This window comes from Equus przewalskii, chromosome 2, assembly GCF_037783145.1.
Source record: "Equus przewalskii isolate Varuska chromosome 2, EquPr2, whole genome shotgun sequence".
Classification (NCBI taxonomy): domain Eukaryota; kingdom Metazoa; phylum Chordata; class Mammalia; order Perissodactyla; family Equidae; genus Equus; species Equus przewalskii.
The window spans coordinates 36521309-36545195 of NC_091832.1; the positions used below are offsets into that span (position 1 = coordinate 36521309).

At 60.4% G+C, this 23887-nt stretch overlaps 1 protein-coding gene across 9 annotated transcripts; it reads left to right on the forward strand.

The window, feature by feature from the left end:
• The first annotated feature begins 2448 nt into the window (after window positions 1-2448).
• ATP13A2 (ATPase cation transporting 13A2) lies at window positions 2449-22305 on the forward strand. 9 transcript variants are annotated; one of them, XM_070601575.1, is made up of 29 exons: window positions 2449-2655; window positions 9493-9587; window positions 9705-9887; window positions 10206-10264; window positions 10383-10497; window positions 10775-10854; window positions 12096-12173; window positions 12369-12438; window positions 13290-13424; window positions 13514-13580; window positions 13655-13786; window positions 14379-14534; window positions 15050-15160; window positions 15245-15291; window positions 15378-15566; window positions 16762-16968; window positions 17448-17543; window positions 17628-17787; window positions 17895-18015; window positions 18156-18280; window positions 18980-19140; window positions 19265-19381; window positions 19498-19577; window positions 19897-20049; window positions 20138-20234; window positions 21060-21283; window positions 21368-21519; window positions 21629-21798; window positions 21890-22305. In XM_070601575.1, the coding sequence occupies exons 1-29, from the start codon at window positions 2625-2627 to the stop codon at window positions 22019-22021; spliced, it is 3543 nt and encodes a 1180-aa protein (XP_070457676.1). In that variant the 5' UTR covers window positions 2449-2624; the 3' UTR covers window positions 22022-22305. The 9 variants fall into 9 exon arrangements, with proteins under 9 accessions (XP_070457676.1, XP_070457687.1, XP_070457716.1 ...); XM_070601586.1 differs by having other exon boundaries at window positions 10778-10854; XM_070601615.1 differs by having other exon boundaries at window positions 10805-10854.
• Window positions 22306-23887: the final 1582 nt, after the last annotated feature.

Consider the following 23887-nt stretch of genomic DNA (forward strand, 5'->3'; position numbering starts at 1 on the left):
GGACGCGTTTCACTCTTAGGAATATTCCAAGCATGCTTTTTAAGTTGTAGTCGTGAGATTATCCAGAAAACAAAGGCGTCTTACATCTGGAGGCAGGCAGCTAAGGAAAATGTCTGACTCACCGGGAAAGAACCTTAATGAGCCTTTCTGGCTTTAAAAGGGGCGATTCAAAAACACTCATTTCACAACTAGAAGGACCCACAACTAAAATATACAACTATGCACTGGGGGCATTTGGGGAGAAAAAGCAGAAAAAAAAAGAAGAAGGACAACAGTTGGCAACAGTTGTTAGCTCAGGTGCCAATCTTTTTTTTTTTCTTTTGGAAGATTAGCCCTGAGCTAACCTCTGCTGCCAATCCTCCTCTTTTTGCTGAGGAAGACTGACCCTGAGCTAACATCCATGCCCATCTTCCTCTACTTTTTGTTTATATGTGGGACGCCTACCACAGCATGGCTTGCCAAGCGCTGCCATGTCTGCACCCAGGATCCGAACCGGCGAACCCTGGGCCGCTGAAGCAGAATGTGCGCAGTTAACTGCTGCGTCACGGGGCCGGCCCCTCAGGTGCCAATCTTTAAAAACAAAAACAAAAGCGTTCATCTCCAGCACAGTGGGAAGTGAGGTGCTGGGGGTGAAGATGAACAAGATTTGTTCCCTGCCACCTAAGAGCAAGGTCACCAAGAAAAAGGGAATAAATATTGAATTATTAGAAATTTAGAGAGCAAGGCATTTGCCCTTAAGTAAGGCAGCTCAGAATTCTTGCCCACCTCGGTAAGACCACGCGTACCCAGTCCTCGGGCGTTAAAGCCTGCAATTTGGAAGTGAGAACTGAAAAACCTCAGGCAGATCCCACACCATGTATTTGGAGGGCAGTAAGGCAGAAGCTGCCTTCCCTGTCTGTTCACACCAAACGGATTTCTGCCAGCCCAGCGGAGGGCACGTTCCTTGGATTCATGGGCAATTCGACCTTGCTCCTAATCTCTAGACCTGTAGGGAGAGATGGGTTTTTCTCATGAGTAGCTCAATGGCTCGTGAAGATGAGTTCTGCCACCCCAGCCACTGATAGGAGGCAGGATGCGCTGGGGAGGGGCCACCGCGGATCAGCTTCATCAGACATCAAGTTTGCAACTGCAGGTCACTAACTCCATTTAACTCGAGCTAAACTGGAATATGTTATCAACTGGTAGTTTAATTTACTGCTTATTTCATCTTTCATTGGATTGCAGGCAAATGTTCTATTACAACAGGCACAAAGATTTTTCTAATAAAACGGCAGATTCGGCCAAAGAAAAGACAGGATTTTGTCCTTTATGCTATTTCTATGCCCTGATGGTGTCCAGACGATGCGCCTTCATTCACAAAAATAATGCTACGGAACGCTCCGAGTTTCTCTAGCACTAAAGCCAGCCATTTCTTCTTACCTTGTCTTTGGACAGGTTGTTGAACCTCTGTGCCTCTGTTTTCCTATCTGTAAAATGGGAATTAACAGCATTCACCTCTTAGAATGGTGGTTGAAGTCTAAATAAGAATAAATATGGAGGCCAGCCCGGTGGCCTCCGCTTCAGCGGCCCAGGGTTCGTGGGTTCGGATCCCGGGTGCGGACACAGCACCACTTGGCAAGCCATGCTGTGGTAGGCATCCCACATATAAAGTAGAGGAAGATGGGCATGATGTTAGCTCAGGGCCAGTCTTCCTCAGCAAAAAGAGGAGGACTGACTGGCAGTAGTTAGCTCAGGGCTAATCTTCCTCAAAAAGAAAAAAAAAAAAAGAAGAAGAAATGTGAGTTCACACACACACACACACAAAAAGTAAATATATGAGGTGATGGATGAGTTAATTAACTCAATGGCAGGAATCCTTTCACTATGTATAGTATATCAAATCATCACGTCACATACTTTAAATGTCTTACAATTTTATTTGTCAATTATACCTCAATAAAGCTGAAAAATGTTTCTAAATAAATAAAAACGTATATTAATTTTCAATAAATGTGAACATCTAGCCTGCAGTACGGCATTTGCAGTAGGGCATAAATTCAATTTAACTGATTTGTCTCAAATACCTACTCTGTGAAAAGGATGCTGTGTGGACTACAAAGGTGATTACTTCCCAGCCCTCTGGACTCGACAATTTGGCATATTTCTGACATGACTGGCCAGAGTTAGAGGCCTCCTGTTCAGAGGATGATCTTTCTGCACAGGGCCAGTCGTGCTCATTTCTCCTCTCTCACATCACGCTGACTGCTTGCTGCAGGGAGGGAGTACCGTGGACTGGCTCCCGTCACTCACAGTCTCTTCCTGCCCTCCTCCTCCTTGCCCGGGAAACCAGGAGACAAATTGCTGAAACTTGACTTTATGTGTCTAGCCAGCCATAATCTTGTCATGCGGTTTGTCACTAGATAAGAAAATCCCCTTTTGTTTCAAAAATCTGGGGAAACTAGAGAAATTGAGAAGTGAAGCTGTGCTCTAGAATAAACCAGTCCAAACTAGTGACTTCTCAAGCCTTTTGCCAGGAGTATTATGTCCTTCCCGTGGGCCCCCAAAGGAGCGGCAGCCCCGGAACAGAAGCTCTTCCATCTGTCCTGGCCCACAGGTGACTGCAGCCCAGCCCACAGACCACCCAGATGACCACACTCGACATCCACTTCCCCAAAGGTAACCCCAGGCAGATGGCAGGGCCTCCCACATCCTCTGTGGTTTGGAAGGAAGCTTCCCCTGGCCTCCTGCCCCACCAAGGCGATGGGCCGGGGGGCAGGTGCTCCCTCCCAGATGGCTCAGAGGATGCAGCCTCTTCAATGCCGAGCAGTGTTGCAGTGCCCGAGACTCCATAAATTCATACTGGATAAGTGACAATGCCCGGGCCCAGCCCTATCCTCGGCCCTAACATGATCCTTTCCTGGTTTGCCCCGGAGCCTGGGGTCTCTAATTCACCCGCCACCTTTGGAGGTCCGTAGTCCAGAGGCCACCAACCCCAGGGTCAGGGGACACCGTGTCTGTGCCTGTCACTATGGGCAGTGTGATGATGCTGCATACAAGCATGAGGTCTCCAGTGCCTTCCCAGGGGCCTGCATGCGTCCCAGCTGTGTCTGCAGTCATGCTGTGAGGCTTCTGGGGTCTGGGTTACACCTCTGCTATTTCTCTGGCATTTGGGAGGCCTCCTGTGCATCACCACAGAGACTCCCCGTGTCCACACGTATCTCTGTGCAGCTTCTCTGACCATGTGGGTCTCTGGGCAGGTGTGTCTTCCTTCTTGGGCATTTATGGAAAAGTGTCAGGCACTGTCCCAAGTGCTTTACATGCTTTTTCTCATGTGAGCCTCACAACAACTCTATGAAGCTAATGTCATCACTATCCTATAGGTTAGGAAACGAGGCCCAGAGAGGTTAAGTGACTCGTCCGAGGTCACATAGCCTGGAACAGATGGAGGCCAGCTTAAACTAGCATGCATAGTCCTTAACCACTATGGTATGCAGCTGGGGCTGACTCCACGTGTGGAGCGTGTAGTGGGGAGTTGTTATATCTATGTTTCTGAGTGTCGCACCACTGCGTATGTCTGTGTTGTCTCTTAAGTGTCACCTCTGTGCGTGACTGTGTTGTGACTGTGTCTTAGGACTCTGGCCTCGCTGCAGGTGTATCTACGTGTGTGTCTGTGGCTGTTGTGCCTGTATCTCTAAGTGTCACCTCTCTGTGTGAATCTGTCTGGGGTGCGAGGGGTGCTGTGTACTCGTGTTTGTGTGTCTGAGGGTTACTGTCTTTGAGTGTGTGTCTGTGTGTTCACGTGTCTGAAGGTCATCCTGTCGGATTCCCTGAGCGTCCCCCTTTGTGTCAGCGTGTCTGTCTGGGGACCCTGCGGTCCGTCTCTGAGCGCCCCGGCCCTGCGCGTGCGGTGCGGACGCGGGCTCGGACTACAAGTCCCAGCAGCCTGCGCGGCGCGGCGGGCGGACGTGGGGCCGCAGTGGCCGGGCGGGGCTTGGCGGCGCTCAGAGCCCGACTGCGGCACCTTCCCCGGCGCGCCAGCTGCCGGGTCCTGCAGGTGCCCCCGGCCTCCCGCCCCGCGTCCCCGCCTCGCGCCCCGCGCCCCGCGCCCCCGGCCTCCCGCCTCGCGCCCCCGCCGCGGGGCATCGCGACGCCCGGGCCCGGGCCACGGGCCGCAGCGCCGGGGCCGGCGATGAGCGCGAGGAGCCGGCATGAGCGCAGGTGAGTGCGCAGCCCGGGCCGACCGGGAACCAGGTGCGGACCCCGGGCCGCCCGTCGTCGCACCTGCCGTGGGAGCGACGCCCTCACCGCGGGGTCGCGGGCCAGAGGAGTGGCCCCCGGGGGGATCCCCGCCCCTGCCCCCTCCCCCGTCACGAGGAGTCGGCCCCCGGGCCCGTCCCAGAGAGGCCCGGAGCCCGGGGCTGGCGCCGCGCAGAGCCGTCCCCACCCCGCCTTCCTGCAGCCCTGGGAGAGGAACCACCGGCGCTTGTGCAAGAGGGTAATTGGGGGCCCGCGGTGGCGGGGCGCTGGGGAGATGCCCCACTCCCGCTGGACTTCCTTGCGCAGGGACGGATGCCCAGGTCGGGGAAAAGGCTTGGAGGCCACCGCATCCGGGGCCTCTGGGCAGTATTGTCTTGGCCGAATGAATGAATGCGGTGGGAGAAGCCAGGGCTCCTGAGTCCCTGGGTCAGTGTCCTGGGGACAACACCCCACTCCCAATCCCCTGCCTCAGCCCCCCGAGGAAGCCTGTCAGCACCCAGGTCCAAGGACCACACACTCCATGTTGCCCACCCCAGGGTCCCAGGCCCATCCTTCTTAGAGATCTAAATCCTACCCATGCCAGTGGGGCCAATAGACCATGCCTCTCCAGAAGGATCTCATCTCTGTGCAGGTCACTCACACCCCAGGCTTTAGCAAAGGGCCCACCATGGCTTGAGCATCCTCTCTCAGCTGCAGACCCCTCAGTTCAGGTCTCTCCTTCCCCAGCTGCCCCCTCGCTCCCCACTCCCCAAAGTCTGGAATGCACTCAGGGTGAGGGAGGGGAAAGGCTGAGGAAAGATGGCCCCAGACTCTCCAAAGAGCCAAAGAGCCAAAGAGCGGGGTGCTGCTGGAAGATTGCCCCTGACCCTGCTAGCCGGGCAGAGGAGAAGAGCCCCTGGCCACAGGGAACCACTGCGAAGGAGGAGGACACACTGCCCTGGGCTGCTGCCCGGCCACCAGCAGGAAACCGGGGCTTCCGCAGGAAACGAGACGTTCTCAGATGGCTTTGACTCCAGCCCCCTGCTCTGCACGGCTGGCAGCATTGCCCCCGGGCCAGGAGTCAGGCTGGGTTCAGGTCTAGTCTCGTAGTCTCGGCCACTGATAGCTGTGTGATTTCAGACACGTTAACCTGTTGGGCCCTCCTTTTTTTTTTTTAAAGATTTTATTTTCTTCCTTTTTCTCCCCAAAGCCCCCCAGTACATACTTATATATTCATCATTGTGGGTCCTTCTAGTTGTGGCATGTGGGATGCTGCCTCAGCATGGTTTGATGAGCAGTGCCATGTCTGCGCCCAGGATTCGAACCAACGAAACCCTGGGCCGCCTGCAGCAGAGTGCGCGAACTTAACCACTCGGCCACGGGGCCAGCCCCTGCGCCTCCTTTTAAATGGGGATCCTAGTTCATACTTATCTTGGGGTGGCCATGAAGATGAACCAAGAGGAATGTGTTCCTTCGGACCCACTCATGTCCAGCTTCTCCCTTTCAAGCTGTATGAAGTGTCCTGGGTGGGGCACTTCAGAGCTTTGTTCCTCAGTTTCCCCGACTGTAGAATGGGGATAATAGTAGTCACTCCCTCAGAGGGTTGTGCGTGAAGAGCAGTCGCTTCCATTCAGAAGAGGAGTACACTCATCGTGGAAGTATTCTCATGCCACACGGCCCGCGTGTGCCTGCGCTGGGCTGGCCTGAGTGGTGGTACCCAGAGAGATGAGACACTGCCTGGCCTTCTTGTGCCGTCCCTGGGGAGGCCGAGATGTGCAGAGAGCGAAACCAGCAGATCGCAGCGTTTTGACAGGTGTCCTGCAGGAGGGGCCCTGGGCTTGATCCTGCCAGGAGACTAGACTTTTCCGCAGCTGCGACTTCCTCCTCCTGCTCCTCTCCCTTCTTTCTTCCCAAGGTTGATGTGTGAAATGACAGGTGTGTGAGAGGCACAAGGAAGAACCTCCCAGAGGGAACAGTGTTAGATCCTGGGGGAAGCAAGAAAGCGAGGGTGGCACAAGGCGCTCTGGCAGGGCCCTTCAAGAAGAGGCTCGCTCCTCTGCACCTGCCAGCTGACTGACCCAGAGGCAGGCGATGGACACTGAGACTCCTAGCACCGTGGCTTCCAGGCCCTGTTATGTCCGCGAGATGTGCAGGCGTTCGTTCATTCCATAAGTGGTTCCTGAGCCGCAGCCACGTGCCAGGAACCGTGAGCAGGATGGGCGATGCCTCATGCGGGCCTGATGTCATGATGGGTATCACTGGATATGGGTGAGGTGGCAGAGAGGACTTTAGAGCAAGACAGGCCCCTTCTAGCTTCGATCCAAGTTGGTGGGCAGACTGCCGCTCCGAGGCTGTTTTCTCATTTGTGAAGTAGAGAAGTTGCAAGATTGTCGCAGGGTGAAATCAGATCAGCACCAGCAAAAGTGAGCCACTTGGGGGTCTCAGGGCCGCTCGGCACGCTGCAGGCGTCTTTGCATCCCCGGCCGAGCTGTTGGCCTGAGGGTCTAAGGTACGGGGAGAAGCCCTTGAGAGCACACGGGACAGTGACACAGCTGTGGGTTTTCAGACTGGGTGATGGGAAAAGAGAAGGGAGCCTGAGGAATGGCTCAGAGCAGAGCCACACCTCCTTGGCTGGGGAGCCAGGCCCTACCCACACTTCAGACACTTCAAACACCCCATGTGCCAGCTGCTTCAGTGTTATGATCCTAAGATGGACATGGAAGCCCAGAGAGGCCAAGGCACTCGGCTTATAAAACCCGGCGTGGTTGTAAGAGAGCCGGGAGCACAATTACTGATGGAGACGACAATGACGATGGTGGTGGTGGTGTGGCCATGGTTAGAGCGTGGACCCTGGAGCCAGACTGCCTGGGTCCACATCCCACTGCTTGCTGGCTCTGTGGCCTTTGGGCAACTGCCTTCACTTCTCTGGGCCTCAGTTTCCTAATCTGTAAAATAGAGATAAAAGTACCTGCTTCATAGGGTTGTTGTGAGGAGGCAGTGCCTTGGTGGATGTAAAGCCTTTGAAGGGCGCCTGGCCTCTGTCTGCCCTATAAAATGCCCTATAAACTTCCGCTGCCGAGACGTCCCAAGAACAGCCGCATGGCAGGAGAAACTAGCCGCCCTGGACCCTGTCTCACGGCGGGCAAGGGCCTCTGGCAAAAAAGACAGGTGGGACTCCAGTAGCAACTGGGGCTGCAGCCTTTTCAAGAGGGACGAGCAAGGGCTATGGCTTGTAGGTGGCCAAGGACCTGCGAAGTCATGAGTGCCTGCTCCTCTGCCCCCCAGGCCAGGAGCCAGAGGAGTTCCCCGGGGCTGCCCCAGAGAGCTGGGGTCTCCTGAGCCCCAGGGAAGAAGGCCCCCCAGCCTCCTGCCCCTCCGGCTGTGAGCCGGTCCCCAATGGTTGGGGGCTCTTCCTGGAGCTCGTGCTGTTTGTTTTCTGAGTGGCGAGTGGCTGGTGGTGTGGCCGGAGGGATTGGCTGTGGGTGGGGCTCAGTCACCCGGCTGAGGAGGCCTCTGGAGGTGCAGGGCAAGCACCCTGTTCTCTGCAAGGGCCCACAAGAGCCCCCGAAGCACAGGATCTGGCCTCCGACGTCCTGGCTCCCCATTTCCTGGGGCGTCTTTGCGCCTCTCATCCTCAGTTCCTTCCTGAGAGTGCTCTCCTCGTGTTGCTAGAAGGTTAAGTGAGCTGATTCGGGGAGAGGCTTCCAGTGACTCTCGTCACTGGGAAGTGCCTAATGGATGCTGGCTGCTCTTATTGTGGTCATTACCATAGTGATTATTATCCCCATCGTCATGAGAGGAGATGGAGGCGCTGGTATAGGAGAGGACAGACTCTGCCTGGTCTGATGGGGACACATGGCTGTCCTCAAGGTGTTCCCAGGTGGTGTAGCAGAGAGATTAAAATCCACCCTGGAGTCAGCCTGCCTGGGCCTGCATCCTGGCATTGCCATGTACTTGCTGTGTGATCTTGGGCAAGTTACTTAACCTCTCTGAGCCTCATTTGCTCCTATAAAAAGGGGATAATGATTGTGCTTACGTGGCAGAGTTATTGTGTTGGCCATGTAAAAAGGGCCAGGAGCAGAGCCCACACATAGTGAGCCCTCGGGAAGCGTTGACTATTATGGTTGCTCTTGGGCTCGGGAAGCTCTAGAAGCCCAAGTGTTTGGGGACAGAGCAGCCAAGGGGCTGGGGATGTTGTGACAGTGGCCGCTTCCTGGGACACCCTGGGCTTTTTGGGTGGACGCTTTTAGGTCAGACCTCTGCCGGGCTCTGGGGCTCTGCTCAGGGAAGGGGGTGGGGCCCAGAACGTCAGCAGCCCGCCGCACACCTGCCCGGCTGTCCCGAACCCTTAATCACATTTTCCAGAGGCTCTTGTGAAGCATGCAGATGCCCAGCCGCCATTGCTTCGGCAGGTCTGGGGAAGGGCCACATCTTCATGTCTGACAGATGCTCCAAGAAGCCCAGGACCGCAGTTAGAGGAAGCCCAACAGAGGCTGCGCAGGGCGGGAGCAGGGAGCCCCAACCCTCCAGGGCCCCAGCACGCCTCTGCCTGCCTGCCCCGCTGGGCCACGGCCCTCTAGTGGGGGAGGCAAGAGAATAAAGAACTGCTACAGCGGGGCTGCCCGGAGCTATTCCCTGAGACTCAGTTTACCTATCTGTAAAATGGGGGTGATAGCAGGCCCTTCCTCACAGAGGGTTAAATAAGGAAGCCTGTGAACTGTTCAGCCAGGCCCAGACAGGAGCCACCTCGCTCTTCAGGCCTGGGGGTGTGCTCGGCTCACCCCTCCTCTCCGGCCCACTCTCAGTGGCTGGGTCCCCCTCATTTCACCTTTGGAGGGGGCTGCCCCTTTGCTGGCTGCCCTCAGGATGGGCCCAACCTCTCTGAGTCCAGACTCGGCTTCTCAGCATCTCCTCGCTGCCAGGCCTGTGCTGGGCAGGGGCATTGAACGAGGAGGAGCAGCCGGGACCCCTGCCCTCAGGTGGGGCCCGGATGGAGATGTGGGACACAGGAATCCACTGGCTGGATGTGTGGGTGTTCTAGAAGCTTCGGGTGCTCACCGGGCTGTCCCCCAATTCTGGGCCCAGACCCAGCCAGAAATGGCCAGATGCACAAGGAAACAAGACCCTGAGTGAGAGGCGACGGGACCACCAGGTCACAGAGCCGGGAGGACTCGCGTTACCGGGTTTATCAGACCAGCTTGTGAATGGCGATGCTTGTTACACTCAAAGAAAGGGGAGGAGGAGCCCCGCGAATGGCCTTTCTCCCCTTGTCTGCAGACAGCAGCCCTCTCGTGGGCAACACGCCGGCCGGCTATGGGACCCTGACGATAGAGACGTCTGTCGATCCCCTCAGCTCCTCAGTTTCATCCGTGGTGCGTGGCAGGGAGGGGCAGGGACACTCCAGGTGGGACTGGTACCCGGCCGCCCCGCCCTCGGTCTCTCCTTCCTCCCTGCCCCTCGCCCACCCGGCCCCTTGCCTGCGTCCGCAGAGGCTCAGCGGCTACTGTGGCAGTCCGTGGAGGGTCATCGGCTATCACGCCGTGGTCTGGATGATGGCGGGGATCCCTTTGCTGCTGTTCCGCTGGAAGCCCGTGTGGGGGGTGCGGCTGCGGCTCCAGCCATGCAACCTGGCCCGCGCGGAAACACTCGTCATCGAAATAAGAGACAAAGAGGTGAGGGCCGGGCCCAACCGGGGCAGCCTGGAGCCGGACAGGGGTGCAGTGGGCCAGGGTTCGGGGTGGAGGACGCCTGGGTGCTCAGCCTGGCCTGGCCGCTGACCTTCTGTGGAACCTTACGCGGGTCGTTCTCCTCTCTGGACCTCAGCTTTCCCATCTGAGCAGTGGGCCAAAGGGGCAGGCGAGGTGCTTCCTGAGGGCAGTCACTTGTTTCCTGGATCCCTGCCTCCTCCAGCAGGGGCTACCTGCCTGTGGGGAGGGGCCGGGGAGGGGCAGGGTCTCTTCCAGGACTGAGTCCACACCTCTGTCTTCCAGGATAGTTCTTGGCAGCTCTACACTGTCCAGGTGCAGACGGAGGCCATCAGTGAAGACAGGTGAGGCAGCCCCATCGTCCCTTCCCAGAAGCCCCTGCTCCCCCGGACCCCCTCCCACTAAGGCTCTGATACTGGGGCAGCTCCCAGAGCTCCACAGTAACCCCCACGCCCTCCCCAGCCTGGAGCTGCCCCCCCAGGCCCAGGCAGAGGACAGCCGGAGCCAGGCGGCCGTGGGGGCAGTACCAGAGGGCGCATGGAAGGACACCGCCCAGCTCCACAGGAACGAAGAGGCGGTGAGTGGACGGCTGGGTTCTGGACAGGTCCTTGCCCCTCTCTGGGCCTCAGTTTCACACTCTGTACCACGAGGGGGTGGACCCCATATGCTCCAGGCACATTTGGTTCTCTTGTCCCCACCGTCCGGGGTGCTGGGTGACCTTTACACTTCCCAGCCTCTCCCGCCTCCATCCCTGGGCCCCGGCCCTGGCCCTGGCCCTGCCTGCCCCACCCTCCCCTGCCTTCCCTGCACCTGCCGGCCGGGCCGCCTCCAGCCCAGCCTCTCCTCTCCCCCAGCAGCGGATGCTGCGTTACTACCTGTTTCAGGGCCGCCGCTACGTCTGGATCGAGACCCAGCAGGCCTTCTGCCAAGTCAGGTAGGGGTCCGGGCCCGGCGCCGTCACCCCGCCTCCCGCCGTCACCCCGCCTCCCGCCAGTGCTGGGGCGGGCGGAAGGGGTGGCCCCACCGGGCTCCCCTCTCAGCTCTGTGCCTCAGCCCCCTGTGCCTGTGGGCAAGCCACTGAGCCTCTCCGGGCCGCGGGGTCTCTGTAAATAGGAAGGGAATCCCTGCCTCCCCGGCTTATTTTGAGGGTGAAGTGTCCAAGCTTCGTGTCAGGCTCAGCGCAGCTCTGGCCAAGTGGTAACGCCGCTGTGAATCAGACCATAGGCTCTGGCCTCGGACCATCTTTTTGGGGTCCTGTCCCTGCCCTGCCACCTGCTAAGCGTTTCATAAATATGAGCTCATGACACGTTTCAGTTTGAGCCCCAAGAAGCAGACCCCAAGACAAGGATTCAAGGGGAGATGGTGTGGAAGGTGATCCCAGGAAACACTGGGGAAGTGAGGCAGGGAGAGGAAGGCAGCCAGTGGGGGTGTCAGGGCACCTGGCGCTCAGCCCCCTTGGGGATCTCCCTGAGCAATTGTAGAGCCCGCACCTTGGGGCGCCCTCACCAGGGAGTGCGGAGGCCAGGGCACCTGTCCATACCTGCCTACCACTGTTGGTTGCGGGCTGCTCCCGGGGACTCGAGCTTCCGCGCTGCCGGCCTTCCTGGCTCTTGGGCAGAGCGCGCTCACCCAGCCAGGAGAAGGCCCCTGCTAGAGCCAGGTGTTGGCCGTAAGCTGTGGCATCGTGCACAGGTGAGTGCCAAGGGGCCGTGGGGGTGGCACCAGCAGCCTCGGCTGCGTAAGAAGGGCAAAAAGTCTCTGACTTGTTTGTGGCTTAGTGGGTGCTGGGCACCGCCATGCACTTTGTGGGCCTGTCTCCTTCCATCCACTGAGTCCTGCGAGGCAGGGGCTGTCCCCACCCCGATTCTGCAGATGAGGAAACAGGCACAGACAGGTTAGGTGACTTCCCTGAGGCATCACCATTGTAAACAGCACTCGGCGTCACTAGATAATAGCTGCTGTTGTCACTGTGAATGTTATCATCACTCATTCTTCTCCTTCCTCCGTAAAATAACTGGTTTGGAGCCCAGTCAGAGGAACAAAAGGAGAAAGTTAAGCCCAGAATCAGTGAGGGTCCTGCTTTCTCCCGGGAGCTCAGTAGTGGAAGTGGCCCAGAAGGGGTGAGGGAACCAGAGCTCAGGCCTCGTCACCCACATGCGGCCCCGCCCTCCCCAGCCTGCTGGACCATGGCCGCACCTGTGACGACATCCACCACTCCCGCTCCGGCCTCGGCCCCCATGACCAAACCGTGAGGTGGGTGCCGCCCTGGACCGAGATGTCCTGGGAGCTGGGGACCCCCATCTTGCCCCTCCAGGAGTGGCCTTCTTCCAGTCACCTGCCTTCTCTGGGCCTCAGTTTCCCCAGCTGTAAAGTGGGGAGCTCTGTCACCCCTGAGAGTCCAGCTGTCACAACCCCCTCCCCCTGATGGCTCTGTCACTCCTCTTACAGGAAGACCATCTACGGCCCCAACGTGATCAGCGTACCAGTCAAGTCCTATCCGCAGCTGCTGGTGGATGAGGTAGGGCTGTCCCTGGGCCTCACCCCAGCTCTGGCCTGGGTGGGCTGTGTGACCTTGGCCAGGGGCTTGCCTTTTCTGGGCCACTCTACAGTGGCAGACTGGACCAGCTGTCCTGTCCTCCGTAGTGGAGCGTCATCTCAGACCCAGCCCAGTCATCTGAGGGGGTGGAGTTGAAGGTTCTGGTCCAGGCTGGGCTGGGGATTGGAGGCCAAGTGGCACACCCACGCGGCCTGGGCTCCCACTGCGGGCCTGGAGCCAAGCTCCAGAGGCCGGGTCCTTTCTGTGCATTACATACTTTCATTCTGCAGATAGCCCCGTGAGTAGGGATACTGTTCACGCACGAGGAACCCGAGCTTCAGAGGGGGGACGTGGCACGCCCAAGGTCACACAGGGACGAGGTGAAGCCAGTGACCGGGGCAGTGACATCTAGAGCACATGGTCCACACCCCAGCCCTCTGAGCCGGGGCAGACGCCCATGAAGGGAGAGGTCTTGGAGGCCAGTCAGCCTCTTGGGAGCTGTGTGGTTTTAGGCAAGTGACTTAACGCTTCTGTGCCTCAGTTTCTTCGCCTGTAAAATGGAGCTGATGGTAGCATCCACCTTGTGGATCGTCATCAACATTGTCTGACACTCAGGTGAAGTGCTTAGGAGGCCCTGACGTGCCCCTGTCTCTTCAGAGCCAAGAGGCTGGCGGCTCAAGGGACGTCTGGATGGGATGACCAGGAGAAAGGCCTGGCTTTAGTCCTTTGGCGGCTGCCGGGCCCTCTGCTCCTGTGGGCACGGGAGGCCTGGCCTGTGGCTGGGCTGCCCTGGGCACACGGCCCTGATGCTGCCTCCCGCCCCTCCCCCGCAGGCACTGAACCCCTACTATGGCTTCCAGGCCTTCAGCATCGGGCTGTGGCTGGCCGACCACTACTACTGGTACGCCCTGTGCATCCTCCTCATCTCCACCGTCTCCATCTGCCTGTCGCTGTACAAGACCAGAAAGGTAGGTGGTGGGAAGTGGACGGGGCAGGGCAGGGAAGTCCCCGAGGGGGCCTCCGTCCACCCACTGCCCGCTTGTCCCCCTGCCCACAGCAAAGCCAGACCCTGAGGGACATGGTCAAGCTGTCCGTGCGGGTGTGCGTGTGCCGGCCTGGGGGAGGTGAGAGCCGCGAAGGGAGGGAGGCGGGGGGCGGTGGCCAGGCCGGGCCATGCTGAGGCTCCCCTTGCCCGCAGAGGAGGAGTGGGTCGACTCCAGCGAGCTGGTGCCTGGAGACTGCCTGGTGCTGCCCCGGGAGGGCGGGCTGGTGCCCTGCGATGCCGCCCTGGTGGCTGGCGAGTGCATGGTCAACGAGAGCTCCCTAACAGGTCAGCCCCGCCCGCGGCCCCCTGCGCTTGCCTCCCTGCCGCCCACCCGCTCTGCCTGGCTTGCACCAGCACTTTGAGTTGGAGTTTTCTTTTCCTTTCTCTCAGGTAACACTCCTGGCTTCAGCGCTTGCTAATCGTCCGCCCCTCAGACTCAGTAGGAGACGCTCCTCTGCCAGGCGGCCTGCTCAGGGCTGCGCGGAGGTTAAGCCCCCTGGTGTCAGTACCTTCATTGCTTTGAATTGTAAAAGTAACACAGCTTGTTAGAAGATAATTCCGAAGGAGGAGGTCTTCCCCAGTGCCCCCTACTGTGCGCATGCGTGCACACACACGCTCTGTCTGGCTCCCCCGAGAGACGGTTCCTGGTAGCTGGCTGGCACACGTCCCTCCAGGATTGTCTCACTGTGTCTTTGTGTCTTCTGCTCCCTCTGAGCCTCGGTGTCCCTCTCTGTCAAACGCGGGCACTGAGCTCTCACATATGGTTACAAGAATTAAATGAGACCTTATGAAACAAGTCTGTGCAGAACGCTTGGTTTTGTTGGTGGGAGGGAGTGGCACGGAGGCCCCTGTGGGCCTCACACCGCGTCCCTCCCAGGGGAGAGCGTTCCAGTGCTGAAGACGGCCCTGCCGGAGGGGCCGGGGCCCTACTGCCCAGAGACCCACCGGCGGCACACACTCTTCTGCGGGACCCTCGTCTTGCAGGCCCGCGCCTTTGTAGGACCCCAAGTCCTGGCGGTGGTGACCCGGACAGGTGGGAGTCGGGGAAGCGGGGAGGGGTGCTGTGCCCAGCACCTAGAGGAGAGGGGACGCGGGGTGGGGCCGGGCGGGGCCATCTCTGCCTTGCCCCGCTGTGAGACTTTGGGCGAGTCCCACCCCAGACCGGGGTAGGCTGGAGGGGGCAGGGATGGGGCGAGCAGGAAGGAGCCCACCCCTTGGGAGGGAGCAGCACTGCACAACTCCAGCAGGTTCTTGCCACATGGGAATAGGACCCAGGGTCACCAGATCTGACTTTTTCAGCAAAAGCCACATATCTGGATTTTTAAGTGAAAGCACCCAATTTGCAGATGCTATCCACTAATTCAGTTTTTACCAAACCCAATGAGGGCTGGGCAAGGCCTAGAGACCATCTTGCATGACCCCAAACTGGCGATTGCTAACCCCGGGAGCATGATGTCTTACAACTCCAGAGGTGCGGGTGGGGTAGGGCTTGGGGAGACCATCCTGACCCTTGGCTTCCCCTGCCTCAGTTTCCCCATCTCCTCCCAGGGTTCTGCACGGCTAAGGGGGGCCTAGTGAGCTCCATCTTGCATCCCCGGCCCATCAACTTCAAGTTCTACAAACACAGCATGAAGTTTCTGGCTGCCCTCTCTGTCCTGGGTGAGTGTCGCCCTGCACTCCACTCTGCCAGTGGCTCCTGGGGCCCCATGCCAAATCCCGCTGAGTCCCTTGCTGTCCCCTCAGCTTTCTTCGGCACCATCTACAGCATCTTCATCCTACACCGCAACCAGGTAAGCCTTGGGGGCCGGGTGGAGGCCGCCAGGGAGGTCCAGGGCCCACCCAGCCTGGCCTTGGCATTCATGGGGCCTCCTGCCAGGTGCCTCTGCATGAGATTGTGATCCGGGCTCTGGACCTGGTGACAGTGGTGGTGCCGCCCGCCCTGCCGGCCGCCATGACTGTGTGCACGCTGTACGCCCAGAGCCGGCTACGGAGCCAGGGCATCTTCTGCATCCACCCGCTGCGCATCAACCTGGGTGGCAAGCTCCGGCTGGTGTGTTTCGACAAGGTGGGGACCACAGGGTGTGGCTGGCTCAGGGCTGGGGGGCAGGGGCACCATGGCCAGGCCTCCACACCTGCATTCTTGATTCAGCAGTGTTGATCGAGGGCCTGCTGGGCGCCAGGTCCCGTCCTGGAGTGGAAAGAGTCAGAGGAACCCCCCACCAGCTCCCGTCCGTGTCAAGTTCATGGTCTGGGAGATGAGATGTCTTAAATCATTTATTCATTTGTTTGAGAACCACTGAGGGCCTACTGTGTGCCCAGTGCTGCTCTTAACACAGTAGTGCCCCACACAGAGATGTCCCCTGACCAGAATGTAAGACCTGGGGAGCACAGAGAGCCACAGGTGGCAATGGGTTTTAGGAAGGAAGCTAGTGGGATACATGACAGATGGTTCGTGGGGGTCCCCTCTTAGAGGGAGGGCAGTCCTGGAAGGCCCCTCTGAGCAGGTCCCTGGGTGACCTCAGGGAGCGGTGGGCCACACTGAGACGTGGGGAGGGCCAGCGGGATGGAGGGGAACAAGCAGCGTGGCTTGTGGCTCCTTGGAGGAGCAGACTGTGTGCCTGGGGCCTGGGGAGCAGTGGGGAGGAGGGGCGGGACGAGCCGCGCAGGGCCCTGATCGGGCAGAGGCTGGCGGGCTCTGGTGAGGAGTGTGGACATTACTCTGAGGGCACTGGGGGCCACGGAGAGTTTTTTAACTGAAAGGGTGGGGCGTGATCAGATTCAGAGAGCTCCCAGGCCAGCAAAGGAGCCGGGTGTGTAACTGGGCGGTTGGGATACAGTGTGGGAAATGCAGGTGTTCGTTCACTCCTGCATTCATTCACTCAGTCATTCAGTAAGTACACTGAGCACTGTGCGTGGCCAGGCCGTCTTCCTGGTGCCGCAGTGAACAAATGGAGGGGAAGCAAAGAGGCCGAGGGTGGGAGCCCAAAGCCAGGACCACCTGGCCCAGCTGTAGGGTTAAAGGAGAAGACTTCCTGGTGAAAGTGATGCCAGCCAAAGGAACAGTGAGGGTTGGGGAGGGCGACCCTGGCAGGGGGACCCACGTGTGCGAGGGTCTGGAGGCAAGAGAGGGCCTCTTCTGACTCCAGCTCTGGCTCCTGGGGTTCCCAGGGGACCCGCCTGGCCTGACGTGTGTGCACCCAACTCAGCAGGGCGCGGCTCACCCCGGACTTATCCCTGGCCCGCCCCCTTGTCCCCCGCAGACAGGCACCCTCACTGAGGACAGCTTGGATGTGATGGGGGTGGTGCCCCTGAAGGGGCAGGCGTTCCTGCCCCTGGTCCCAGAGCCCCACCGCCTGCCCACGGGCCCCCTGCTCCGAGCACTGGCCACCTGCCATGCCCTCAGCCGGCTCCAGGACACCCCAGTGGGCGACCCCATGGACCTCAAGATGGTGGAATCTACTGGCTGGGTGAGGAGGCCGAGCAGGTCAGCCGCCTGCCTCTGGGCAGCAGGGCCCTGACTTCATCCTAGGATGTCCAGGGTGGTTTCTGTCATGCCCACCGTCAGCAATAACGTTGGCCAGGGCCACGTGCTGAGCACCTACTGTGTGCCAGCACTTGGCTGCATATCCCTGGCCTCACGTTCTCCTCCCCATAGCCCAGGAAGGAAGCTTAAAACCTGCTTCACAGGGAGGAAACAGGCTGCGGGAGGTGGACTAACTTGCCCACGCAGCTTGTAAGTGGCAAAGCCAGAGTTTGATCTTGGGTCCACCCGACTCCAAAGCCCGTGTTCTGGCCTTTTGTTCGATCTGGTCTCCCAGGAACGAAGTCTTCCATGAGTCTCACTTGAGTCTCTCCTGCTGCCTCTCTCCATGGGCCAAGGATTGGCTGCCCCAGGCCCAGCCGGCACCAGCCCCTCGGAGGCCAACCTTCTTTGCCTGCCTCCCAGGTCCTGGAGGAGGGGCCAGCTGCAGACTCGGTGTTTGGGACCCAGGTCTTGGCGGTAATGAGACCCCCTCTTCGGGAGCCCCAGCTGCAGGGCACGGTGAGCTTAAGGTGTGCCTGGGGGTGTGGGGTGGGAGGAGTGGGCTTCACAGGCCAGCCCCTCAGCTGCCCCTCTCACCTGCAGGAGGAGCCCCCAGTGCCGCTCAGCATCCTCGGCCGCTTTCCCTTCTCGTCAGCCCTGCAGCGCATGAACGTGGTAGTGGCCTGGCCGGGGGCCGCTCAGCCCGAGGCCTACGTCAAAGGCTCCCCGGAGCTGGTGGCGGGCCTCTGCAACCCCGCCACAGGTGAAGGGGGGGCCCCAGAGTCTGCTGGTCAGCACTGGCACAGAATGGGGTGGGAACCCAGCCCCTGCCCCCACCTCATCCCACTGACACCTGCCTCTCCCTGGCAGTGCCCACCGACTTCGCCCAGATGCTGCAGAGCTACACAGCTGCCGGCTACCGCGTGGTGGCCCTCGCTAGCAAGCCACTGCCCATCGCACCCAGCCTGGAAGCAGCTCAGCAACTGACGAGGTGGGCCCGTCCGCTGTCCCCACCCAGGGGCTGAGCCGCAGGCCCAGGCATGGGCAGACGGAGGCCCTCATGCAGGCAGAGCCCGGGGAAGATGCCCTGGCCACTGCCTGACCTCTGACCTCGTTCTGCCCACCCGCCAGGGATACCGTGGAGCAGGATCTGAGCCTTCTGGGGCTGCTGGTCATGAGGAACCTGCTCAAGCCACAGACGACACCCGTTATCCAGGCTCTGCGGAGGACCCGCATCCGCACCGTCATGGTGACAGGTGCCAGCAGGGCCTGGGTTGGGAGGGCAGAATCTGGGCAAACTGTCCAGGGCAGAGAGAAGGGTACCCAGCATCCCTTCCTGGGGCCTCTCCTTGGGCCCCTGCTTCAGGCCAGGTCCTCTTCAGACATTCACGGATCTCCACACCATGCCTCCCAAGTGGTACTGGTCGCCTCGTTTGACAGATGAGGAAGGCGAGACTCGGAGGCGTACAGTCACTTCCAAAGAGCCCTCAGTGGCATTGGACAGCCTGGGTGCCAGCCCAGCGACTCACCTGCTGGGTGACCTCCCTAAGTTCCAGTTTCCACCTTTGAGGAATAGGGGCAATTATGTCAGCCTCAAAAGTTGTGACAATTTCATGGAGCAAGAAAAGAAAGATTCTAGCCAGGGTGACATGGAGGAGGTCAGGAGGTGTCCTTGTCCTCCCGGCCCTCCCCCCCACATGCTTTGCACTGACGTCTCACAGCACTGAGCAGCACGTGTGGAACTCAAACCCAGGCCTGTTTCTCCTAAGACCTTCAATGCCTAATTTTGTGAACAGGAAAGCCGAGGTTCAGAGATGTTGATAACCTGCCTGAGCTCACTTAGCCAGTCATGGCGGGTGGATTCTGGCCAGCCTCAGTTTCCCGTCTATAAGTGTCAGGGGAGGATGGCCCCCTTGGATAGCAGCTGGACCCTGACCTTGCCCCAACCTCCCCAGGGGACAACCTGCAGACAGCGGTCACTGTGGCCCGGGGCTGTGGCATGGTGGGCCCCCAGGAGCGTCTGGTCATTGTCCACGCCACCCCCCCTGAGCGAGGCCAGCCCGCCTCCCTCGAGCTCCTACCAGTGGAACCCTCCACAGCCGAGAACGGGGCTAAGGTGAGGCTGACCCAGAGTTCCAGCCACACACCCCACTGGTGACCCCACCCCCATGTCCCCTGACCCAGGCCCCAGCTTTCCGGGGTGGGCAGGGGGAGCTGAGCCGAGCTTCCTGGGCCCCCAGGATCCTGACCAGGCCGCAAGCTACATCGTGGAGCCAGACCCCCGATCCAGCCACCTGGCCCTCAGCGGGTCCACCTTTGGTGTCCTTATGAAGCACTTCCCCAGGCTGCTGCCCAAGGTAGGGCTGTCCCCGAGCCTCCCTGGTCAGCCCCTGCCTCCGCCTGCTCTGCTCCCTCCTCTTGGCTCTCCCAGCCCCACCCTGTGGCCGCCTCAGCTCCTCCCCTGTGCTCCCAGGTCCTGGTCCAGGGCACCGTCTTTGCCCGAATGGCCCCTGAGCAGAAGACAGAGCTGGTGTGCGAGCTGCAGAAGCTTCAGTGAGTGCATGTGGGTGAGCGGCCTGTGGGGGACAAGCTGGTCCCTAAGGCCCTGCCTCCCACCTCAGGTATTAGAGAGCCGTCAGCCTCACAGGGAACCCCAGCAGCCTCTCTAGATCTGTCAGGCTCAAAGTAGTCATTGCACCCACTCAGCCACCATGCGTACCAGGCACCCTGTGGGCAGTGGGGATCTGGCCATCCCTGGTTCTGCCAGCAGGCCCGTGAGGCAGGCGGGGTCATTTCACAGATGGGGAGGCGCCTCGCAGGCTCAGCGCCAGCGTGTGAGCACGGGCCATGCCCACCCATCCCTCTCTGTCAGGTACTGCGTGGGCATGTGTGGGGATGGTGCCAACGACTGTGGGGCCCTGAAGGCGGCTGACGTGGGCATCTCACTCTCCCAGGCCGAGGCCTCCGTGGTCTCGTCCTTCACCTCCAGTGTGGCCAGCATCGAGTGTGTGCCCATGGTCATCAGGTGAGATGGGCAGCGGGCTGGCGGGCAGGGATTCAGCAGGGCCCGTCAGCCAGGCTGGGCCCCCTGACACCCCAAGCCTGCTCTCCAGGGAGGGCCGCTGTTCGCTCGACACGTCCTTCAGCGTCTTCAAGTACATGGCCCTGTACAGCCTGACTCAGTTCATCTCCGTCCTGCTTCTCTACACGGTGAGTGTCTGCAGGGGCGGAGAGCAGGCCCCGTGCCCGGCCAGGGCAAGGGTATCCGGCAGTGTGGCTAGGGACCCGGCAGGTTCAGGAATAGCTGGTGCGGCCTCAAAGCCTGCTCTGCCACGTGCTGAGCACAGAGCCTGGTGCACAGTAGGTTCTCAGAAACGGGAGCAGCTGTCCTTCGGGAGCTCCCTGTCTGCAGGGGAGACTGAGGCAGAGCCCGGGTGGGAGTGAAGGAGGTGGAGGCACGAGTGGGATAGAGCCCAGGCCTGTGCCCCGCTCCCACGGGTCCACCCACTTCCCCACTTGCCTTCCCGGGCCTTGGCTGGCCTCCCACATCCTACTCAGAGGGCGTCTCCCCTGCCTGCTCTGAGCATGTGCTTCTCGCCCCCGCTGAACGCAGACAACGCTGTGGGGCAGTGCAGAGCTTGTCCCTGTGAATCCAGGTGTTTCCTGAGGGCAGGAGCTGTGTGTCCCCTGTAACTGAGGGCTCCACACGGCAGAACCTATGCCTCCCCTTCAGGCTGGGGGTGCCCTGCGGGTACAGGGAAGCTGCCCCAGCAGATTTTGGGCTCCCAGGGTCAGCTCAGAGTGGGAGAGGGACTCCCTGAAGGCAGTGCAGTGTCTCTTCCCTCAGACTGGGGCTTCCCCAGGGGCAGGAGGCTGCTGCCCCCACCATCAGCTTGGAGGGCAAGGATACCTTCCCCATCGGACCCTAACAGGCAGGACTGGTACCTCCCCTGTCAGACGAGGGGCTGCCCTGGGGCTGGGGCTGGGCTAAGCCACGTCTCAGGTTCCCCTCTGCCCTCCGCCCCCTGCCTGCAGATCAACACCAACCTGGGCGACCTGCAGTTCCTGACCATCGACCTGGTCATCACCACCACGGTGGCGGTGCTCATGAGCCGTACGGGGCCAGCGCTGGAGCTGGGGCGGGCGCGGCCGCCGGGGGCACTTCTCAGCGTGCCCGTGCTGGGCAGCCTGCTGCTGCAGGTGGCCCTGGTGGCCAGTGTGCAGCTGGGGGGCTACTTCCTGACCGTAGGCCAGCCCTGGTGAGGAGGAAGCACACCCCCAAATCCCAGCCCGCCCCGTCCTCTCCACGCTCGTTCCCTGACCCCCGATCCCCGTGCCCCCAGGTTCGTGCCACTGAACAGGACAGTGCCCGCGCCGGACAACCTGCCCAACTATGAGAACACAGTGGTCTTCTCTCTGTCCAGCTTCCAGTACCTCATCCTGGCCGCGGCCATGTCCAAGGGGGCGCCCTTCCGCCGGCCGATCTACACCAACGGTGCTGCCGCGTGGTGGGGCTGGTGCGGGTGGAGGGAGGCTGGGGGCTGGTGTGGCACGTGTGTGTGTGTTCAGGGGCTCCCTGGCCTGACGGAGTCCTCCACCCCCAGTGCCCTTCCTGGTGGCCCTGGCGCTCTTGAGCTCCATCCTGGTGGGCCTCCTCCTGGTCCCCGGCCTCCTGCAGGGGCCGCTGGCACTGAGGAACATTGCCGACACCTGCTTCAAGCTGCTGCTGCTGGCCCTGGTCGCCTTCAACTTCGTGGGGGCCTTCATGCTGGAGGTGGGGCTCGCCCCAGGTCGGGACTGGAGGGGGGCTCTGGGGGTGGGCCTCGGCCACAGCTGTCCCTTCGCACCCTCCCTGTCCTCTGCAGAGTGTGCTGGACCAGTGCCTCCCGGGCTGCCTGCTGCGGCTCCGGCCCAAACGGGCCTCTAAGAAGCGCTTCAAGCAGCTGGAGCAGGAGCTGGCTGAGCAGCCGTGGCCGCCGCCCGGGCCCGGGAGGTAATGCAGGCCCCATCCGGCATGCTGGATGCTGGATCTCCCTGCCTCTGAGCCACCGACTGGGACCCGTCTCCAGAGACACCACTGCCGTCACTCCTGCAGCCCCGAGGTTGGCGGTTGTCACACTCCTGTCCCACGTCTGCCCGGCCCAGCCTTCCCTGCCCCCACCTGGGGAAATGCTAACTAGTGTGGTCCCCCACCTCGGACCATCCCACGCAGCGACAGCAGCCACCAACCCCCTCAGCGCTGCTGTCAGTGTAGCTAATAAAGTCATGATATTTTCCTGGCTCCAACGCACCTGTCTCCTACCTGGCACCACGGACCCGGGTGCCTGGCTGGCAGCCCCTGGCATGTGTCTGCTCCCGGCACCCCCTGACTTCTCAGATCACGCTGCACAACTCCCCCCGGCCTCCATTTCCTCATCCGACGGTAAGGATGTTTCCGGGTGAGATGTGCCTGGCGCTCTGTGAAGCATTTTATGTGCATCGTCAAGTCATGCCCACACCAGCAGAGAACTCTCCCCAGTTTACGCATAAGGAAACCGAGGCTTAGACGCTACTGCACACGTAGTCAGAGGCGGGCCCCCGGATCACTTTGACTTTAGGGGCCACACCCTCAACCTTCTGCCCTCCTGCAGGGGCAGGAAGAGAATGCACTTGGCTCCGCAAGTGGCCCTGAGTGCCACTGCCCGGGAGCCCCTTAACCGAGGCGCTTCCCTTCCCTCCTCCCCCGACTCCCCACATCCTGGGACATGTCTGTGGTCCAGTTCCTCCCTCAGATGATAATCCAGGCCCTGAGCCCACATCTCCCAGACAGGACCACGTGCACTGTCTCCCGGGGAAGGGTGGGTGCTTCTGACCTCACCCGGCCACTGGGACACTGGCCTGGGTCCACTGAAGACAACTCGGCCATCTGGCCCATCTGTGCTGGGCAGAGGAGCCCGGAAAGAAAGGCTGTTTCCTGCCCTCCAAGAACCCCCACCAAGCTCATTACTGGAAACCCTGGTGCCATCCCCAGGCCTGCCCTAGAAGGAGCCCCCTAAATGTTGAATCAACAGGCGAAGGGATGTGGGGTGTGGAAAGGTAACTCGTAATGTCAGGCACATCACAGACCTCCTGCTCTGGGCGCTGAGTCATCACCAGCAATGGCTCAGGGGGGGCCGGAGGACACAGGGAGAGGCCTGGGCTCACGTCACTCTGCTGCCATTCGCCTGTTTGTTGTTCATGCGTTTATCGAGCAGTCATGTGCCAGCACAGAGGTGACAGCACTGAACAAAAACGCGGCCTCTGCCTGTGGGCGGTTTATCACCTGGCCCGAGAGGCGGGCAGGGAGGGAGCAAGTCTCCAAGGACATTGGAAGAAGAGCTCCCACACCCACCGCCCCCTCCCCAAAGAGCTGCCCCCTCTGCTTGGGTCCTTAGGGGCAGTGGATAGAAACAGCAGGGAGGGGCTGGGAGCCAGAACTAGAGTAGGCAGCGTCAGAGCCTCAGTTTCTCCCTTTGTCAAGTGTAGGGGACAGCATTTCCGCCGGGCAGTTTCCTCTCCTACCCTCCTGGGATTGTGTCTAGCAGCAGCGAGGGGCTAAGAGAGGGCACAGAGGGCTGGGCTGGCCCACAAGGCCTGCAGTGCTCCCGGGAACCCAAGTCCCCGCCCCAGTGCGACAGATACTGGAGGGGGCACTGGCAGAGAGTAATTCATTCAGTAAGCCAGCACTGGGGAACAAATGATGCATGGGACACGTTCAGTCCCTGTCTCATAGGATTCAGAGTCTAAGGGACAGTCATGGGGGCATGACTGGGGACAAGGAGATCTGATGGCAAGGGCCTGAATTGAGAGGCATCCCCATCTCCTGCTCCTGAGCCCCCTGCCTC

Excerpts from the sequence above, each read along its gene's own strand:
- ATP13A2 (XM_070601575.1), top strand. The coding sequence starts at position 2,625 with ATGACCACACTCGACATCCACTTCCCCAAAG. Across the intron at positions 10,498-10,774 it reads TCCACAGGAACGAAGAGGCG|CAGCGGATGCTGCGTTACTA; the intron begins GTGAGTGGACGG and ends CCTCTCCCCCAG. Across the intron at positions 12,174-12,368 it reads CCCCATGACCAAACCGTGAG|GAAGACCATCTACGGCCCCA; the intron begins GTGGGTGCCGCC and ends CTCCTCTTACAG.